General features: G+C 42.9%; 4 protein-coding genes across 17 annotated transcripts in view; all 4 read right to left on the minus strand.

Moving 5' to 3' along the window:
• Window positions 1–17,898, minus strand: part of LOC141775468 (protocadherin gamma-C5-like) — a 227,851-nt gene that overhangs the window by 138,093 nt on the left and 71,860 nt on the right. The window contains exon 1 of one of the 14 annotated variants that reach the window (XM_074648865.1): window positions 4,623–7,208. The exons of 12 other annotated variants lie outside the window; for them this stretch is intronic. In XM_074648865.1, coding sequence (XP_074504966.1) covers window positions 4,623–7,034 — 2,412 coding nt within the window. In that variant the 5' untranslated portion in view covers window positions 7,035–7,208. Of the gene's footprint in view, window positions 1–4,622; window positions 7,209–17,898 lie in introns of those variants that run through there. One more of the 14 variants, XM_074648880.1, reaches the window with a different exon arrangement.
• On the minus strand, window positions 537–4,603 carry LOC141775481 (protocadherin beta-16-like). Its single transcript, XM_074648911.1, has 2 exons — window positions 2,801–4,603; window positions 537–1,513 (listed from the first exon to the last, which is right to left on the minus strand). Exons 1-2 carry the CDS (start codon window positions 3,165–3,167, stop codon window positions 729–731), a joined length of 1,152 nt encoding a protein of 383 aa, XP_074505012.1. The 5' UTR covers window positions 3,168–4,603; the 3' UTR covers window positions 537–728.
• Window positions 7,793–14,004, minus strand: LOC141775467 (uncharacterized). The gene is made up of 2 exons (XM_074648856.1): window positions 11,574–14,004; window positions 7,793–10,446 (listed from the first exon to the last, which is right to left on the minus strand). The coding sequence occupies exons 1-2, from the start codon at window positions 14,001–14,003 to the stop codon at window positions 8,092–8,094; spliced, it is 4,785 nt and encodes a 1,594-aa protein (XP_074504957.1). The 5' UTR covers window position 14,004; the 3' UTR covers window positions 7,793–8,091.
• On the minus strand, window positions 14,994–17,874 carry LOC141775470 (protocadherin beta-11-like). Its single transcript, XM_074648898.1, has one exon. The coding sequence runs from the start codon at window positions 17,614–17,616 to the stop codon at window positions 15,055–15,057; it is 2,562 nt and encodes an 853-aa protein (XP_074504999.1). The 5' UTR covers window positions 17,617–17,874; the 3' UTR covers window positions 14,994–15,054.

Genomic DNA, 17,898 nt, shown 5'->3' on the forward strand with positions numbered 1-17,898 from the left:
AACATTTTCTGTTTCACAACTGAGAACACTACAAAATAATTAAAATTATTTGGGTATAAAAAAGAAAACAAACATTCTGTGGGTCTATAAAAGCAGTCTCCCATTCATTGTCTCTGAAGCAGCTCCAGACTTTATACCCTATGACATCACAAGTTTGAGACTTACTTCTCTGGTTTCTGGCTATGAGAGAGAGTAGCTCATGATCACAAATATTAATTGAACTTTACTAGGTCATGGAAATAACATATTGGATTTCTTTGGGTGGTGTTCCCCTTTAAGTAGTCACACTTCAATTCAACACATAGGCTCCTGCTCCATAGTGAATTCAGCAGCAATTCACAAAGGACATTTAACCTCTAGTTAGTGTAGCTGTCCACGAGTTGTGGTTCTGAAAATGCCTCATGGGCTATCAGGCACACGTGATACCAAAGTGCACCCAATCTTTAGTAAGTCCCCCGTGAAAGCACAAGCATGGGAAGTGCTATTGTAGTTGCATTGGTAACAAGTATCAGCATCAGAGTAGGTCTTTTATGGTGTGCATTTTACTTAGTGACTCTTTCTCGCTTCAGTTAACTGGCTCAACTCTTAGAGGAGCTGTCCATCACTAGTGGTGCTGAAAATGCCCCCTTAGCAGGCAGTGAGACACACCACCATAGCCAAGTAATGTCTGTAATCTAAAAATACATTAAAATGAATACACTGCAAATTTGTGAAGAATGTTTGATCAATTAACCAACCTCTAGAGGAGAGTCTGGTTCATCCAGGATGCTCTTCTCACTCTGTATCCGCTGCATCGTCCCTGTAGAACTGGGGTCCATTATCAGCACGTTCTGACTACCGGCTCCTCCGAACTTACAGTCACTCTTTCTGGAGTCAGTCGTCCTGCACACCTCGTAGTTGTACACGTGTTGGAGAGTCCCTGTCCCCAAAGTGTCTGAGTAACGCGGTGGATAATATGGAATTACAGGGAGACTGGAGTGATACAGGACGCGAGACTGTCTCCACCTGTAGATCTTCACTGATATAATAACCACTAAACACGTGATAAAGAGGAAGGAGACTACAGCCAGAGCCAACACTAAGTAAAAAGTCAGGTTGTCATTGTACTCCTTGTCGTGTGTAAAGTCAGTGAACTCAGACAGCACTTCAGGGAAGCTGTCCGCCACCGCCACGTTAACAATGACTGTAGCTGAACGAGAGGGCTGCCCGTTGTCCTCCACTATAACAGTCAGTCTTTGTTTCACAGCATCTTTATCAGTGGCTTGGCGGATAGTTCTTATTTCTCCATTCTGTAAGCCCACTTCAAACAGCGCCCTGTCTGTTGCTTTCTGCAGTTTATAGGAGAGCCAGGCATTCTGTCCAGAGTCCACATCAACAGCCACCACTTTAGTGACCAGATAGCCCACATCAGCTGAACGAGGCACCATTTCAGCCACCAGAGAGCCACCAGTCTGGACTGGGTACAGAACCTGAGGGGTGTTGTCGTTCTGGTCCTGGATCAGTACTTTCACAGTCACGTTACTACTGAGTGGAGGGGAACCTCCATCCTGCGCCTTTACTACCAGCTGAAGTTGTTTAATCTGTTCATAATCAAACGACCTCACTGCATGAATAGCTCCAGTTTCAGTGTTTATGGAGACGTAAGAAGATGTTGGACTACCATTGATTTGAGTTTCTTCGAGAAAGTACGATATTCTAGAGTTTTGATTCCAGTCAACGTCCAGTGCTTTGACAGAAAATATGGAGACCCCAGGGGAGTTGTTTTCAGTAACGTGAGCAACGTAACTAATTTTATCAAATACTGGAGCATTGTCATTAACATCGGAGATTCTCAGACGTAATATTGTTGTGCTTGACAAGGACGGTGATCCCGAATCGGAGGCCCTGACAGTTATGTTATATTCCGGCACAACTTCTCTGTCAAAAGCTGAGTCTGTTAGTAACGCATAGTAATTAGTTAAAGTTGATTTTATTTTAAATGGGAGGCTACTGTCTGTTGTGCAAACTATTTGGCCATTTTGCTCTGAGTCTGCGTCAATCACATTAATTATTGCCACTGTGGTGCCCGAGGCAGAGTCCTCCGGCACGGGGCTGGAAAATGACATCACATTTATGACAGGCGCATTGTCGTTGACGTCTATAATCTCTATTTGCACCTTACTTGAATCGGTCAGACCTCCTTGGTCCATAGCTTCAATCATTATTTCATATTTCTTATCTTTTTCATAATCTACTTGTCCTACAAGTGTTATGGTTCCCGTAACGTCGTCTAAATGAAATATGTCAGCAAGCTGCTCTTTCATGTTTGAAAATCTATATGTGATAAGACCGTTTGATCCACTGTCTGCATCACTTGCATTCACTGTCGTGATATAAGTGCCTTTTAATGCATTCTCCGAGACAGTAGCCCTGTACAGAGACTGGTTAAAAATGGGAGGATTATCATTAGCATCAAGCACTGTAATATCTATATTTACAGTACCAGATCTAGCGGGAGTCCCACCGTCAACAGCGATGAGCTTCAGTGATATTCGTGGCTCGCTTTCTCTATCTAAAGGTTTTTGTAAGATCATCTCAGCATATTTTCGACCATCTGGACTTGAGTGCTGCTTTAAACCAAATATTTCATTGGTAGTTAGTATGTATTTCTGTAGACCGTTACTGCCTACATCTGCGTCTTCGGCACTGGGTAACATAAAGCGTGATCCTAGTGTGGCAGATTCGCTTATTTCAAATTTAATTTCGTTCTTTCTAAACGTCGGAGCATTATCATTTATGTCGGTTATTTCCACTGTCACTCGATGTAGCTCCATGGGGTTTTCTAAAATCACCTCAAAGCTGAAGCTGCACGGTGTTACGTCTCCACAAAGCTGCTCTCGGTCTATTCTCTCGTTCACCACTAAAACGCCTTTGTCTGTCTTCAGCTCGGTGTACTGGATGCTTTGTCTGGTCACGATACGGGCCCGACCAGAACGGAGCCTTTGCACATCCAAACCGAGGTCTTGAGCAACGTTACCGATAAGTGACCCCCTTTTCAGCTCCTCCGGAATTGTATACCTGATTTGGCCCGACACGATGTGACAGAGACACCAGAAGAACAGCAAAAACGGCCATACTGAGCTGCTAAACAAACGCCCTTTTCCGCGAAGAGATTTTCCAAACGACATTGCACAAATAAGAAAAGGTGTCACCAAAAGCAGGCCGTATACAATCCAACGAAATGAAAGGCAGTTGCATCAAGTAATCCTTTGATTTTAAAGTCCTCGCTCCGAATGAAATTATGTCCGTAGTCCTGCGTATGAAGCACAGACTGTCTTCTCTCCTGGCTAAATGGGAAAATGAGGGCTCTGCCTCCACTGAACCAACTCTGAACACTTGTTTCACTGACCAACAGCGTCCCTTACTGTCCAAAGCATGAATATCATGAACACAGGCAGAACATTTGAAAAAGAAAGAAATTAATTTGCCAAGAAGTTTAGTGCGGAAGAACTACAATGTTATATCAAACAGACATCATCATAAAGTCATATAAAACAGAAAACAAAAATTGCGTTTGTTTTGTGCTGTCTTTTCTGACCAAAATGATCACATATCTGTCATTAATAAAAAAAGGACTTAATGGTATAAAGCGTTGAATATGTGAAAATGTATCATTCTGGGAAATGATGACATTAAAGGGGAACTACGTCCATTTTCAAAATTCATACATGTTATTCCTATGGTCTAAGACAGACAAAAAAGTATAAGTAAACATGAACAACTCTCCCAAATTCCAAAACTATAGAGCTAAAACTTAAACTGTTGAGCTGCTCCATAGACAATGAATGGGGAGAGATGTTAGAGATGACACTAAGAGCACCCAGAGGAATGTTCTGAGTATATGGGAACATTTTCTGTTTCACAACTGACAACACTACAAAAGAATAAAGATTATTTTGGTATAAAAGAGAAAACAAACATTCTGTCGGGCTATAAAATCAGTCTCCCATTCATTGTCTCTGAAGCAGCTCCAGACTTTATACCCTATGACATCACAAGTTTGAGACTTACTTCTCTGGTTTCTGGCTTTGAGAGGGAGTAGCTCATGATCACAAATATTGATTGAACTTTACTAGGTCATGGAAATAACATATTGGATTTCTTTGGGTGGTGTTCCCCTTTAAGTAGTCACACTTCAATTCAACACATAGGCTCCTGCTACATAGTGAATTAAGCAGAAATTTACAAAGGACATTTAACCTCCAGTTAGTGGAGCTGTCCACGAGTTGTGGTTCTGAAAATGCCTGATGGACTTTCAGACACATGTGAGACCAAAGGGCACCCGATCTTTAGTAAGTCCCCCGAGAAAGCACAAACATGGGAACTGCTATTGCAATTAGATTGGTAACAAGTAACAGCATCAAAGTAGGTCTTTTATGGTGTGCATTTTGCTTAGTGACTCTTTCTCGCTTCAGTTAACTGGCTCAACTCTTAGAGAAGCTGTCCATCACTTGTGGTGCTGAAAATGCCCCCTGAGCAGGCAGTGAGACACACCACCATAGCAAAGTAATGGCTGTAATCTAAAAATACATTAAAATGAATACACTGCAAATTTGTGAAGAATGTTTGATCAATTAACCGACCTCTAGAGGGGAGTCTGGTTCATCCAGGATGCTCTTCTCACTCTGTATCCGCTGCATCGTCCCTGTAGAACTGGGGTCCATTATCAGCACGTTCTGACTACCGGCTCCTCCGAACTTACAGTCACTCTTTCTGGAGTCAGTCGTCCTGCACACCTCGTAGTTGTACACGTGTTGGAGAGTCCCTGTCCCCAAAGTGTCTGAGTAACGTGGTGGATAATATGGAATCACAGGGAGACTGGAGTGATACAGGACGCGAGACTGTCTCCATCTGTAGATCTTCACTGATATAATAACCACTAAACACGTGATGAAGAGGAAGGAGACTACAGCCAGAGCCAGCACTAAGTAAAAAGTCAGGTTGTCATTGTACTCCTTGTCGTGTGTAAAGTCAGTGAACTCAGACAGCACTTCAGGGAAGCTGTCCGCCACCGCCACGTTAACAATGACTGTAGCTGAACGAGAGGGCTGCCCGTTGTCCTCCACTATAACAGTCAGTCTTTGTTTCACAACATCTTTATCAGTGACTTGGCGGATAGTTCTTATTTCTCCATTCTGTAAGCCCACTTCAAACAGCGCCCTGTCTGTGGCTTTCTGCAGTTTATAGGAGAGCCAGGCATTCTGTCCAGAGTCCACATCAACAGCCACCACTTTAGTGACCAGATAGCCCACATCTGCTGAACGAGGCACCATTTCAGCCACCAGAGAGCCACCAGTCTGGACTGGATACAGGACCTGAGGGGGGTTGTCGTTCTGGTCTTGAATATTTATTTTAACTGTGGTATTGCTGCTTAAAGGCGGGGAACCCCCATCCTGTCCTTTTACAAAAATATTTAGACTTTTAATTTGCTCATAGTCAAACGATCGGACTGCCTGTATAACTCCACTTTCTGCGTTAACAGATATGTAAGTGGATATGGGGTTACCATTTAACTGAGTGTCAATAAGCAGGTAAGACACTCGTGCGTTCTGCCCTGAGTCAGAGTCACGTGCTTTAACTGAAAACACAGATAATCCTGGGGAGTTATTCTCCATGATATTAGCTTCATAATAACTCTGTTCAAATATGGGAGCGTTATCATTGACGTCGGATACTCTAAGTGTGATAGTCTTGTTAGTCGACAGTGGTGGGCTGCCTTCATCCATAGCCGTGAAAGTGATATTGTAATCAGGATTACGCTCCCTGTCGAGGACACCGTTTGTTACGACAGTGTAATAACTCTTTAAAGATGAGTGGATTGCAAACGGGATGTTGCCGTTAACTGAGCAGTCTACTTTGCCATTTTTGCCTGAATCTAGATCTTTAACGTTTATGATAGCCACAGTAGTCCCACTAGGAGAATCCTCAGCGATGGCATTAGAAAACGAGGTTAATGTTATTAAAGGTGCATTGTCGTTTACATCCGTCACCTCAATTATTACATTTGTTGATGTGCTTTGTCCACCTTGATCTTTTGCCTGCACGCCAATCTCATATATTTTATTCTCTTCATAATCAATCATACCGTTTACAGTTAAATCGCCGCTGTTTTCATCCAGATGAAATAGCTCAGCAACATTACTGGACATGCGATTAAAGTGGTATGTGACGCGGCCATTCATCCCTTCATCTGCATCGTTAGCGCTCAAGCTCACCACTAATGTTCCTTTTGGGACATTTTCTTTAACAGACGCCTTGAAAATTGATTGCGTAAAAACCGGAGCGTTGTCATTGGTGTCTCGGACAGTTACATGTATTTTTAGTGTCCCTGATCTTTGTGGTTCACCACCGTCCACAGCAGTCAGCGTGAGAAGCATCTTCTCCTCTTTCTCGCGGTCTAAAGCATTAGAAAGATACAGCTGCGCATATTTATGACCGTTTGGGCTGGACATGACTTTGATATTAAAATGTGTCGTTGGGTGTAACGTATAGCCGTGTAAAGCGTTGATGCCAACATCGGGGTCGGTGGCACTCTCTTGTAATATTTCTGTTCCTGGGAGAGCAGATTCTACTATTTCTACATGCACTTCTTTCTCATGAAACACGGGTGCATTATCGTTCACATCCAACACTTCCACTACAACGCTATGCAGTTGCATTGGATTCATCATAATCATTTCAAAATTCAAGCTGCAGGGCGCTGTCTGTCCGCAGAGCTGCTCTCTATCTATCCTTTCTCCCACGACAAGAATCCCTTTGTCTGCATCCAGCCTGACATAATCGCTGCTGTCGCCGCTAACGATTCGGGCACCGCCTGATATCAGTCTTTTAGCGTCGATGCCTAAATCTTCAGCCACATTTCCCACGAAGGAGCCCTTTCTCATCTCCTCAGGAACAGAGTAGCGGATCTGAGAGACTGTTGCGTCAACGAGAAAAACAAAGATGAAGGCCCGTACTTGCCATGTAATCGTGGTTTCACTGCTGATAAAAGGCATATTCCCGAAGCAATCCACTCAAATCCACATAAAAATATGCTGCAAAAAGCTGGCCTGTTATCCCGTATCGTCCTCCTGATGATGTTTATAATCCACAGTGTGACAACGAATACATTAGCAGACCTATACAAATCACTGGTGAAAATGAAGACCGACTGTCCTGCTCTCCGCGGAAGGCTACACTAAGAGAAGCACTGGAGGTGTAGCTGCATTTCAAACGCTTCACATGTGTTTTAAAGACCAACAGCGGCCCTTAGAGTCCAATATGAAGATAGCAAGTGCTACCATTAAAGAAAGAGTGGAGAAAAATCTCTTTGAATAGCAGCTGTAAGTGTTTAGGAGCCAGCTAATGTTGTATGCTATGTTTAATTAAATGTGTGCATTTATAAGTTGGATTAAAATGTAAATAAGATGTACAAGATGTAGCTTATAAGGTTAAGAGAGCAGAATGCAAAACAGCCACAAGCCATGTTGTTAAATGGAAACACTCTTTTGATGTGCTACTTCATTTGATGTGTCTCTCCACACACAAACGAAAAAAAAACACCTAGCTGTAAGCAACAAGTCCATACCTATTTTCTAATTACAGCAGACCCAAGAAAATGCAGTACAAACAACAAGATTACAGGTTGTTAACAAGTATCAGTATCAAGAGTAGGTCTTTTATGACTCTTAATGTAAGTTAACTTGCTCAACTCTGAGAGGAGCTGCAGTGAGACACACAATGAGGCCAAGTAATATCTGTAATCTAAGAATACAATCCAATGCAATGCACCCAGTCGTTAGTAAGTCCCCCAAGAAAGCACAGACATGGGAATTGATATTTCAATTGCAAGTATCAGCATCAGAGTAGGTCTTTTATGGTGTGCATTTTCCTTACTGACTCTTTTTCACTTCAGTTAACTGGCTCAACTCTAAGAGGAGCTGTCCATCACTAGTGGTGCTGAAAATGCCCCCGGAGCAGGCAGTGAGACACACCACAAAGCCAAGTAATGTCTGTAATCTAAAAATACATTAAAATGAATACACTACATATTTGTGAAGAATGATGGATCATTTAACCAACCTCTAGAGGAGAGTCTGGTTCATCCAGGATGCTCTTCTCACTCTGTATCCGTTGCATCGTCCCTGTAGAACTGGGGTCCATTATCAGCACGTTCTGACTACCGGCTCCTCCGAACTTACAGTCACTCTTTCTGGAGTCAGTCGTCCTGCACACCTCGTAGTTGTACACGTGTTGGAGAGTCCCTGTCCCCAAAGTGTCTGAGTAACGTGGTGGATAATATGGAATCACAGGTAGACTGGAGTGATACAAGACGCGAGACTGTCTCCACCTGTAGATCTTCACTGAGATAATAACCACTAAACACGTGATGAAGAGGAAGGAGACTACAGCCAGAGCCAACACTAAGTAAAAAGTCAGGTTGTCGTTGTACTCCTTGTCGTGTGTAAAGTCAGTGAACTCAGACAGCACTTCAGGGAAGCTGTCCGCCACCGCCACGTTAACAATGACTGTAGCTGAACGAGAGGGCTGCCCGTTGTCCTCCACTATAACAGTCAGTCTTTGTTTCACAGCATCTTTATCAGTGACTTGGCGGATAGTTCTTATTTCTCCATTCTGTAAGCCCACTTCAAACAGCGCCCTGTCTGTGGCTTTCTGCAGTTTATAGGAGAGCCAGGCATTCTGTCCAGAGTCCACATCAACAGCCACCACTTTAGTGACCAGATAGCCCACATCTGCTGAACGAGGCACCAATTCAGCCACCAAAGAGCCACCAGTCTGGACTGGGTACAGGACCTGAGGGGGGTTGTCATTCTGGTCCTGGACTATTAATCTAACTGTAGCCACTGAGCTCAGAGGAGGGGATCCAGCATCACGAGCAGTCACGTTAAATTCCAACCACTTGATTTGCTCATAATCAAAGGACCTCACTGCATGAATGACACCATTTTCTGAATTTACTGACACTAACGAAGACACAGCTGCTCCATTAATTTCTTTCTCCTCCAGGAAGTAAGAGACCCGAGCGTTTTGGCCCCAGTCTGCATCACTAGCACTGAGAGTGAACACAGAAAACCCAGGAGAGTTGTTCTCTGGTACAGTCTTACTGTATTCTGCCTGGTCAAATTTGGGTGGGCTGTCATTCACGTCAGACACTTTAACATTGATGTTTTTACTGCTAGTCAGAGGCGGGGAGCCTTGGTCAGAGACGGTTATGGTGATGTTATACTCAGGAATACTTTCTCTGTCTAACAAGTTGTCGGTTACTATAGTATAATATCCTGTTAATGAAGACTCGATTTTGAAAGGTATGTCAGAGTTAATGGAGCACTTGACAACACCGTTACCATCAGAGTCTTCGTCATCAACGTTAATAACAGCTATAGTTGTACCTGGAGGGGAATCCTCAGATATAGAGTTAGAAAATGACATCAGCTGAATTGTAGGGACGTTGTCATTCTCATCAATTATTTGAATAACAACTTTACACGTATCTGAATATCCTCCATGGTCACTAGCCTTTACGTTTAGTTGATAAGTTTTAGATTTTTCAAAATCCAGTTTACCTGCAACTTTAATCTCTCCAGTTTTAACATCTATTTTAAAAAGCTGCTTTGCTTCTCTGGCGACATGAGCTATGGAAAATGTTACCTCGCCATTAACTCCTTTATCTGCGTCATTTGCACTCACTGTGGTTACCACTGTTCCTTCAGGAGAATTCTCCTTGACATCTGCTTTATAAACAGGCTGGCTGCACACTGGCGCATTATCGTTAGCATCTAGCACAGTGATATGAATACGCACCGTCCCTGATCTGTGTGGCTCTCCTCCATCTGACGCAATCAGCACGAGAGTGTGAGTCTCCTCTTTCTCTCGGTCTAACGGGTTTTGTAAAATCATTTCGACAAATTCCCCTCCATCAGGCTGGCTCTGTACTTCTAATTTGAAATTATCTGAAGGTTTAAGGAGGTATTTTTGAATATCATTAATACCAACATCGGGGTCGTCTGCACTTTCTAGTGAGAAGCGAGTCCCCGATGCAACACTTTCAGCTATTTTCATATTGATTTCATCCTTCGGGAACGACGGACTGTTATCGTTTATGTCTATTACCTCCACTGTGACCCGATAAAGCTGGATTGGATTTTCTAAAATCACCTCGAAACTGAAGCTACAGGGCGTCGTCCTTCCACACAGCTCTTCTCGGTCGATTTGCTCTTTAATCACAAGGGTGCCTTTGTCTCGGTTTAAATCAACGTACTGTCGGCTTCCTTTTGTAATAATACGAGCTTTACCTGACACGAGCCTCGCCACATCCAAGCCTAAATCTCTAGCGATGTTTCCAACAAAAGAGCCCTCTGCTTGCTCCTCTGGTACGGAGTAGCGAGCCTGTCCAGCCACTGAGCTTAGCTGGAAAAGACAAAGAATGACAAACAGTGGTCGCCATCGGCCTCTGCGAGCGGTTATCCACATACAAGCCATCATGAATCCAGAGGTATAGACGCAGTAATCCCTTTCAATGCAACACTGATGTACTTAAATCCACAAACTGAAAAGGTAACGGTGTTTTCAGCAGAGAAATCCACGAGAAATGCTCCACTTTAAACCATCACGAGCCAGACCGTCTTCTCTCCAAGCAGTAAAACACTGAACGGAATTAAAGGGGTGGACCGCTGCACTGCTGGGACTGTTAGTCAGTGACGTATCAACAGCGGCGCTCAGAGCCCATCCACGGTAACGTAGGTGGTGTCCACATTATTAGGAACACTTCAAATGTTGTACTCTTAAACAAAAAGCATCTTAACTTAAAGATGATACTGAAATGTCTTTGATTTCAAAATGTATTTAAACTATATTCCGTTAATATCTCAACTCATGCTGTATGGCGAAACATTAATAATTATCTACAAAATAAACTACAAAATCAGCAAACATACAGTAAATGGTAATCACACAAACAGTGTTATATTCTAAATACTGAAAAAAATAAAATATGTGTTAAAGAAACCACAGGTAGGACAAATGGTCTTTTCTGTGTCTTTTGTTTTCAATTTTTACTTTTATTTCCCCTGTAAAACGTGTATAGTTGTTTTGTTATTGAAACACAATTTCCGGTTAGACACCGAGAATATAAATTTAAATCAATGACAGATAGAACTGGCATGAATATAACTGAAAAACTGGCGGATTCCCCACTAATCGATTAAGCTGATAAACTATAACTGTTGGATAATCTAAATATGTGGAGACCTCTGCCTAAACAAAACTCACACTATGGTGAGTGAGATTCTAATTCATTTATTGTGTCGATATTTTATAAGGCATTTTAAAAAGAATAGTAATAGTTTGGCTTTGTACTACAAGTCGTAAAGAAAGTCACTTCAAAATGAATCCATAAATGATTTCAGCACCATGGACAGTGACTCTAAGGCCCTACTGAGAGCCGTGCGCGTCCACTGTGCTGCAAATACTTAAGAGAAGGGAAAGTACCACAACAACGAGGAAATGGAGAATGGAATATTGAAAATATCACTCACCAAAGTTGACATTTGAGAGCAGTTGCCTGACAGTTGCTTGTCCACCTGTGGGGCATCAGTGTCAGCTCCATCCACACTCACTAAACTTTGACTCATCGGTTGCATATATTTCATGTCAGTCTTTCTGGAGTCAGTCGTCCTGCACACCTCGTAGTTGTACACGTGTTGGAGAGTTCCTGTCCCCAAAGTGTCTGAGTAACGTGGTGGATAATATGGAATCACAGGGAGACTGGAGTGATACAGGACGCGAGACTGTCTCCACCTGTAGATCTTCACTGATATAATAACCACTAAACACGTGATGAAGAGGAAGGAGACTACAGCCAGAGCCAACACTAAGTAAAAAGTCAGGTTGTCATTGTACTCCTTGTCGTGTGTAAAGTCAGTGAACTCAGACAGCACTTCAGGGAAGCTGTCCGCCACCGCCACGTTAACAATGACTGTAGCTGAACGAGAGGGCTGTCCGTTGTCCTCCACTATAACAGTCAGTCTTTGTTTCACAGCATCTTTATCAGTGACTTGGCGGATAGTTCTTATTTCTCCATTCTGTAAGCCCACTTCAAACAGCGCCCTGTCTGTGGCTTTCTGCAGTTTATAGGAGAGCCAGGCATTCTGTCCAGAGTCCACATCAACAGCCACCACTTTAGTGACCAGATAGCCCACATCTGCTGAACGAGGCACCATTTCAGCCACCAGAGAGCCACCAGTCTGGACTGGGTACAGGACCTGAGGGGGGTTGTCGTTCTGGTCCTGGACTATTAATTTCACGGTCACGTTGCTACTGAGTGGAGGGGAACCTCCATCCTGCGCTTTGACTACTAGCTGAAGTTCTTTCATTTGTTCATAATCAAACGAACGCAGCGCATGTAAAGCCCCAGTTTCAGAGTTAATGGACACATAGTTGGACACTGGATTACCGCTGATTCGTGTGTCCTCGAGGAAATATGAGATTCTCGCGTTCTGATTCCAGTCAGAGTCTCGCGCGCTAACAGCGGTGATGGACATTCCAGGGGAATTATTCTCTGTGACGTAAGCAGAATAGGAGTTTTTATCGAACAATGGAACGTTATCGTTTACGTCAGAGATTCTAAGTTGCAGTGTGACAGAGCTAGAAAGAGGAGGAGATCCTGAGTCGGTGGCTATTATTGTAATATCATATTCAGATATAGTCTCTCTATCAAAATGCTGATCGGCCACCAAATTATAGTAGTTGGTTAATGACGACTGGATTTTAAAGGGCAGCGTTTGGTCTATAGCACATTGTATCTGTCCATTTTTCTCTGAATCAGCGTCTTTGACATTGATAACAGCTATTGTTGTGCCTGGAGGGGCATCTTCTGATATAGTATTAGAAAATGACATGATATTAATCAATGGAACGTTGTCATTGACGTCACTAACATCAATTATAACCTTACTGGTCCCAGTCAAACCTCCTCGATCCCTTGCCTCTAACCTAAACTCATACTTTCTTTCTTTTTCAAAGTCTATTAATCCAGCCACTGAGATGACACCTGTGTTTTCATCGATACTAAAAATATCGACCGTACTGCCTTTTATTTTCGAAAAACTGAATATTATTTCCCCGTTAATGCCAATGTCTGCATCACTAGCGTTCACTGTTGTAATATAAGTCCCTTTTGGTGCATTTTCCACGACGGTGGACCTGTAAACTGACTGGTTGAATACAGGGGCATTATCGTTTGCGTCCAAAACAGATATATTTATATTCACCGTGCCAGATCTCTGTGGGTCTCCACCGTCGACAGCTATTACCTTTAGAGGGAGACTGGGGTGTTCCTCTCTGTCTAATGGCTTCTGGAGCACCAACTCAGCGTATTTACTGCCGTCTGGATTTGAATGTTGTTTCAGGATGAAATAATTATTCGGAGAGAGAATGTAATTTTGCAAAGCGTTTAGTCCAACGTCAGGATCAACTGCGCTTTCAACAGGAAATTTAGCTCCAATTGTAGCAGATTCGCTCAATTCAAACTGGATGTCTTTGTTTGCAAAGAAAGGAGCATTATCATTTATATCTAAAATTTCGACAGTGACACGATGAAGCTCGATTGGGTTTTCTAAAATGATTTCGAAGCTGAAACTGCACGGTGTGACGTCTCCGCAAAGCTCCTCTCGGTCTATTCTCTCATTCACTACCAGCGTCCCTTTGTCTGTCTTCAGCTCGGTGTACTGGATGTTTTCTCCGGTAACAATACGCGCACGGCCAGAACGGAGCCTCTTCACATCCAGACCGAGGTCCTGTGCTACGTTACCTATCAGAGAGCCTTTCTTCATCTCCTCTGGTATAGAATAGCGAATCTGTCCAGCCACTCCATCACCCATATAACTGAGCAAAATGAGAAATCCCACTTGACATCGTAACAGAAAAGACAGTCGCCATCTTACACTTCTGGAGCCTCGGGTCGCCATATCAAAAGCAATAGATCTTGATGAATAATGCGTCCTCACTTGAAGAAAACTGTAGTCCAGCTTTACTGCTTTTAGATAACAGCGTGCTCCTCGTATAATCCAAAGAGAAATGTAAGAAGCCTCTACACGCCCTGTCCTCCCATGAAGGACAGTATCTCCGCAGTTGAGCTAAAGTATGGTAGTGAGGGAGGGGAACAGGCTGGCTGGTAACACTGAAATCTTTTTGCTGACCAACAGCGTCACTTGGAGTCGAAATCCTGAACTACTGGGACTTAAAGACAAAGCATTTAAAGCCTGTGAATATACACAGCTAGTGATCAGTTGTTTACTATTAGTAAAGTTTCCATTTGCGTTATGTTGACAAGCTGGAGTCAACTGGACAATTGAAACCACAGCAGAAAACAGTACATAAACTGCAATTACATCTCATCCAATGTTGTACTGAAATGTAAAATGACTTCCCAAAAGACAAAATTTGACTGAAATGTAAAAAGTAAAAGAATGTCGCTGTCCGTGGTACTGAAACCAGCAGCACCACGAATGCAGTGAAATAAGAGCAGGAGCCTGAGCAAAGGTGTGGAATATGAAACTAAAAAAATACTGATATCAAAATAAACTCAAGTAAATAAACTACAGTCAGTTGCTGCAAAAAACTAACAAATTATCAGGCATTCAACTCGGAATATATAGGTTACAATCAGTACACAAAGTGAACCACTTGATGGTTGTATCCTCATACAACACTTCGTGTGATATCTTACGAAAAGTTATTCCTCATGCGTTCTCCTATATAATATCTAATAATATCCAGCAACACGTTTCAATTTCCGCTCATTACATGCATACAGTATTTTCAAAATAAACTTCCGTATTCACAGGAAACAACTTGGTTTGGTTTAGGAAAAGATCGTGATTTTGTGTTAAAATAACTATGGAAGTGGCGTTACATGAACAGTGGTCTCCTGGGTGAAAGTCCGATATTTTTTGACCCACCCATCCAACACGACCTGCTCCTTACGCGGAGTTTGTCTTTCTTTATTCTTTATGTTAGTCAATTTAAATTCAAAACAGCTGGAAATCGAGTAAACATATACAGTAAACAATCAGCAGGGAAGAAAATGTGGGATTTGGGGGCACACAGCATCAGGGATTGTATCTTTGAGTCAGGTGATAAAACTGAACTGACCTCTAGAGGAGAGTCTGGTTCATCCAGGATGCTCTTCTCACTCTGTATCCGCTGCATCGTCCCTGTAGAACTGGGGTCCATTATCAGCACGTTCTGACTACCGGCTCCTCCGAACTTACAGTCACTCTTTCTGGAGTCAGTCGTCCTGCACACCTCGTAGTTGTACACGTGTTGGAGAGTCCCTGTCCCCAAAGTGTCTGAGTAACGTGGTGGATAATATGGAATCACAGGGAGACTGGAGTGATACAGGACGCGAGACTGTCTCCACCTGTAGATCTTCACTGATATAATAACCACTAAACACGTGATGAAGAGGAAGGAGACTACAGCCAGAGCCAACACTAAGTAAAAAGTCAGGTTGTCATTGTACTCCTTGTCGTGTGTAAAGTCAGTGAACTCAGACAGCACTTCAGGGAAGCTGTCCGCCACCGCCACGTTAACAATGACTGTAGCTGAACGAGAGGGCTGCCCGTTGTCCTCCACTATAACAGCCAGTCTTTGTTTCACAGCATCTTTATCAGTGACTTGGCGGATAGTTCTTATTTCTCCATTCTGTAAGCCCACTTCAAACAGCGCCCTGTCTGTGGCTTTCTGCAGTTTATAGGAGAGCCAGGCATTCTGTCCAGAGTCCACATCAACAGCCACCACTTTAGTGACCAGATAGCCCACATCTGCTGATCGAGGCACCAATTCAGCCACCAGAGAGCCACCAGTCTGGACTGGGTACAGGACCTGAGGGGGGTTGTCGTTCTGATCCTGAATCATTAATTTCACAGTCACGTTGCTACTGAGTGGAGGGGAACCTCCATCCTGCGCTTTGATGATGAAAACCAACTGTTTAATTTGCTCATAGTCAAATGAGCGCACTGCATGTATCACTCCGCTTTCTGCATTAACTGACACACAATGAGAGACTGGAGATCCGTCAATATCAGAATCCTCCAGAATATAAGATATACGAGCGTTTTGGTTTTCATCAGGATCTTTAGCCCTAACAGTGAGAACAGAAACACCTGGAGAGTTATTTTCTGCAGTAAACGCATTGTAAACACTTTGTGAAAACACTGGAGCATTATCGTTCACATCAGAGACCTTTAAATGAAAGGTTCTTTTTGTCGAGAGAGGAGGCATTCCTGCATCTGTCGCAACAACAGTGATGTTATACTCTGAAACACTTTCACGATCTAATACAGTATCTGTTACCAAAGTATAGTAATTTCTTAAACTGGATTTAATATTGAAAGGTGCATTTTGTTCTATTCTACAGTTCACCTGTCCGTTATCACCTGAATCGAGGTCTTTTACATTTATAATGCCAATAGTTGTACCAGGAGGGGAGTCTTCTGATACAGGACTAGTGAATGACATGACGCTGATGATAGGGGCGTTGTCATTTACGTCAGTTACTTCAATTATCACTTTACTTGAATCCGTTAAACCTCCCTGATCTTTTGCATCGATTCTCAGCTCATACTTTTTATCCTTTTCAAAATCTATTGGGCCCGAAACAGACAACACACCAGAGACTTGATCTATGGACAACAAATCAGCTATATTGCTCTTCATGTTTGAAATTGAATATGTGATGTAACCATTCGATCCACTATCTGCGTCTGTAGCATTAACAGTAACGATATTAGTGCCCTTTGCTGCGTTTTCTATCACCGTAGCTTTATACACTGACTGGTTGAAAACGGGAGCATTGTCGTTTGCATCTAAAACTATTATGTTTATATTTACTGTACCGGATCTCTGCGGATTTCCACCATCTACTGCTATGAGCTTTAAAGAAAGATGGGGGGCCTCCTCTCTGTCTAACTGCTTCTGAAGCACCATCTCAGCATATTTACTCCCGTCTGGATTTACATGCTGCTTTAAAACGAAATTGTCGTTTGAAGTTAAAACATAATCTTGCAGGCCATTGACACCAACATCAGGATCCTCCGCACTGTCCAGCACAAATCGTGCCCCAAGGTTAGCTGACTCGCTTATGTCTAACATAATATCTGATTTCTTGAATACCGGAGAATGATCATTCACATCTAACACTTCAATTGTGATGTGGTGTAGCTCCATGGGATTTTCTAAAATGATTTCGAAGCTGAAGCTACACGGTGTTACGTCTCCACAAAGCTGCTCTCGGTCTATTCTCTCATTCACTACCAGCGTCCCTTTGTCTGTCTTCAGCTCGGTGTACTGGATGCTTTCTCCGGTCACGATACGGGCCCGACCAGAACGGAGCCTCTTCAGATCCAAACCAAGGTCCTGTGCTACGTTACCGATAAGAGAGCCCTTCTTCATCTCCTCTGGTATCGAGTAGCGGATCTGCCCAGCGACGACATTACAGAAGCAGAGCAACAAAAGAAACATTACCAGCTGAGGTCCGAAATGCAAACGCCATTTGCAGAGTGGCTGCTGATGCGCCATGTCAGAAAGGGAAATACTCCAAGGAAAAAAACAACCAAGATCCTCCGACCTGAATTCAATAACATCCACTCTTCCAGATGTGCTTTGTTCATGTATTAGAAAAGAGAAATAAAGCCACTAGACTCCTAAAAACACCCCTATCTTTCGAGATGTATGTTTCCTGATGCTCCCTCTAAGCCTACGTCAATATGATCTGACAAAGAACGCCCCTGAACTGCAACAGAGATATTATGGGTTCACATTATATTCTAGTTCAACAGCGTCGCTTAGAGTCCAAAACGT

The sequence above is a fragment of the Sebastes fasciatus genome, chromosome 10 (genome assembly GCF_043250625.1).
Source record: "Sebastes fasciatus isolate fSebFas1 chromosome 10, fSebFas1.pri, whole genome shotgun sequence".
Lineage (NCBI taxonomy): Eukaryota > Metazoa > Chordata > Actinopteri > Perciformes > Sebastidae > Sebastes > Sebastes fasciatus.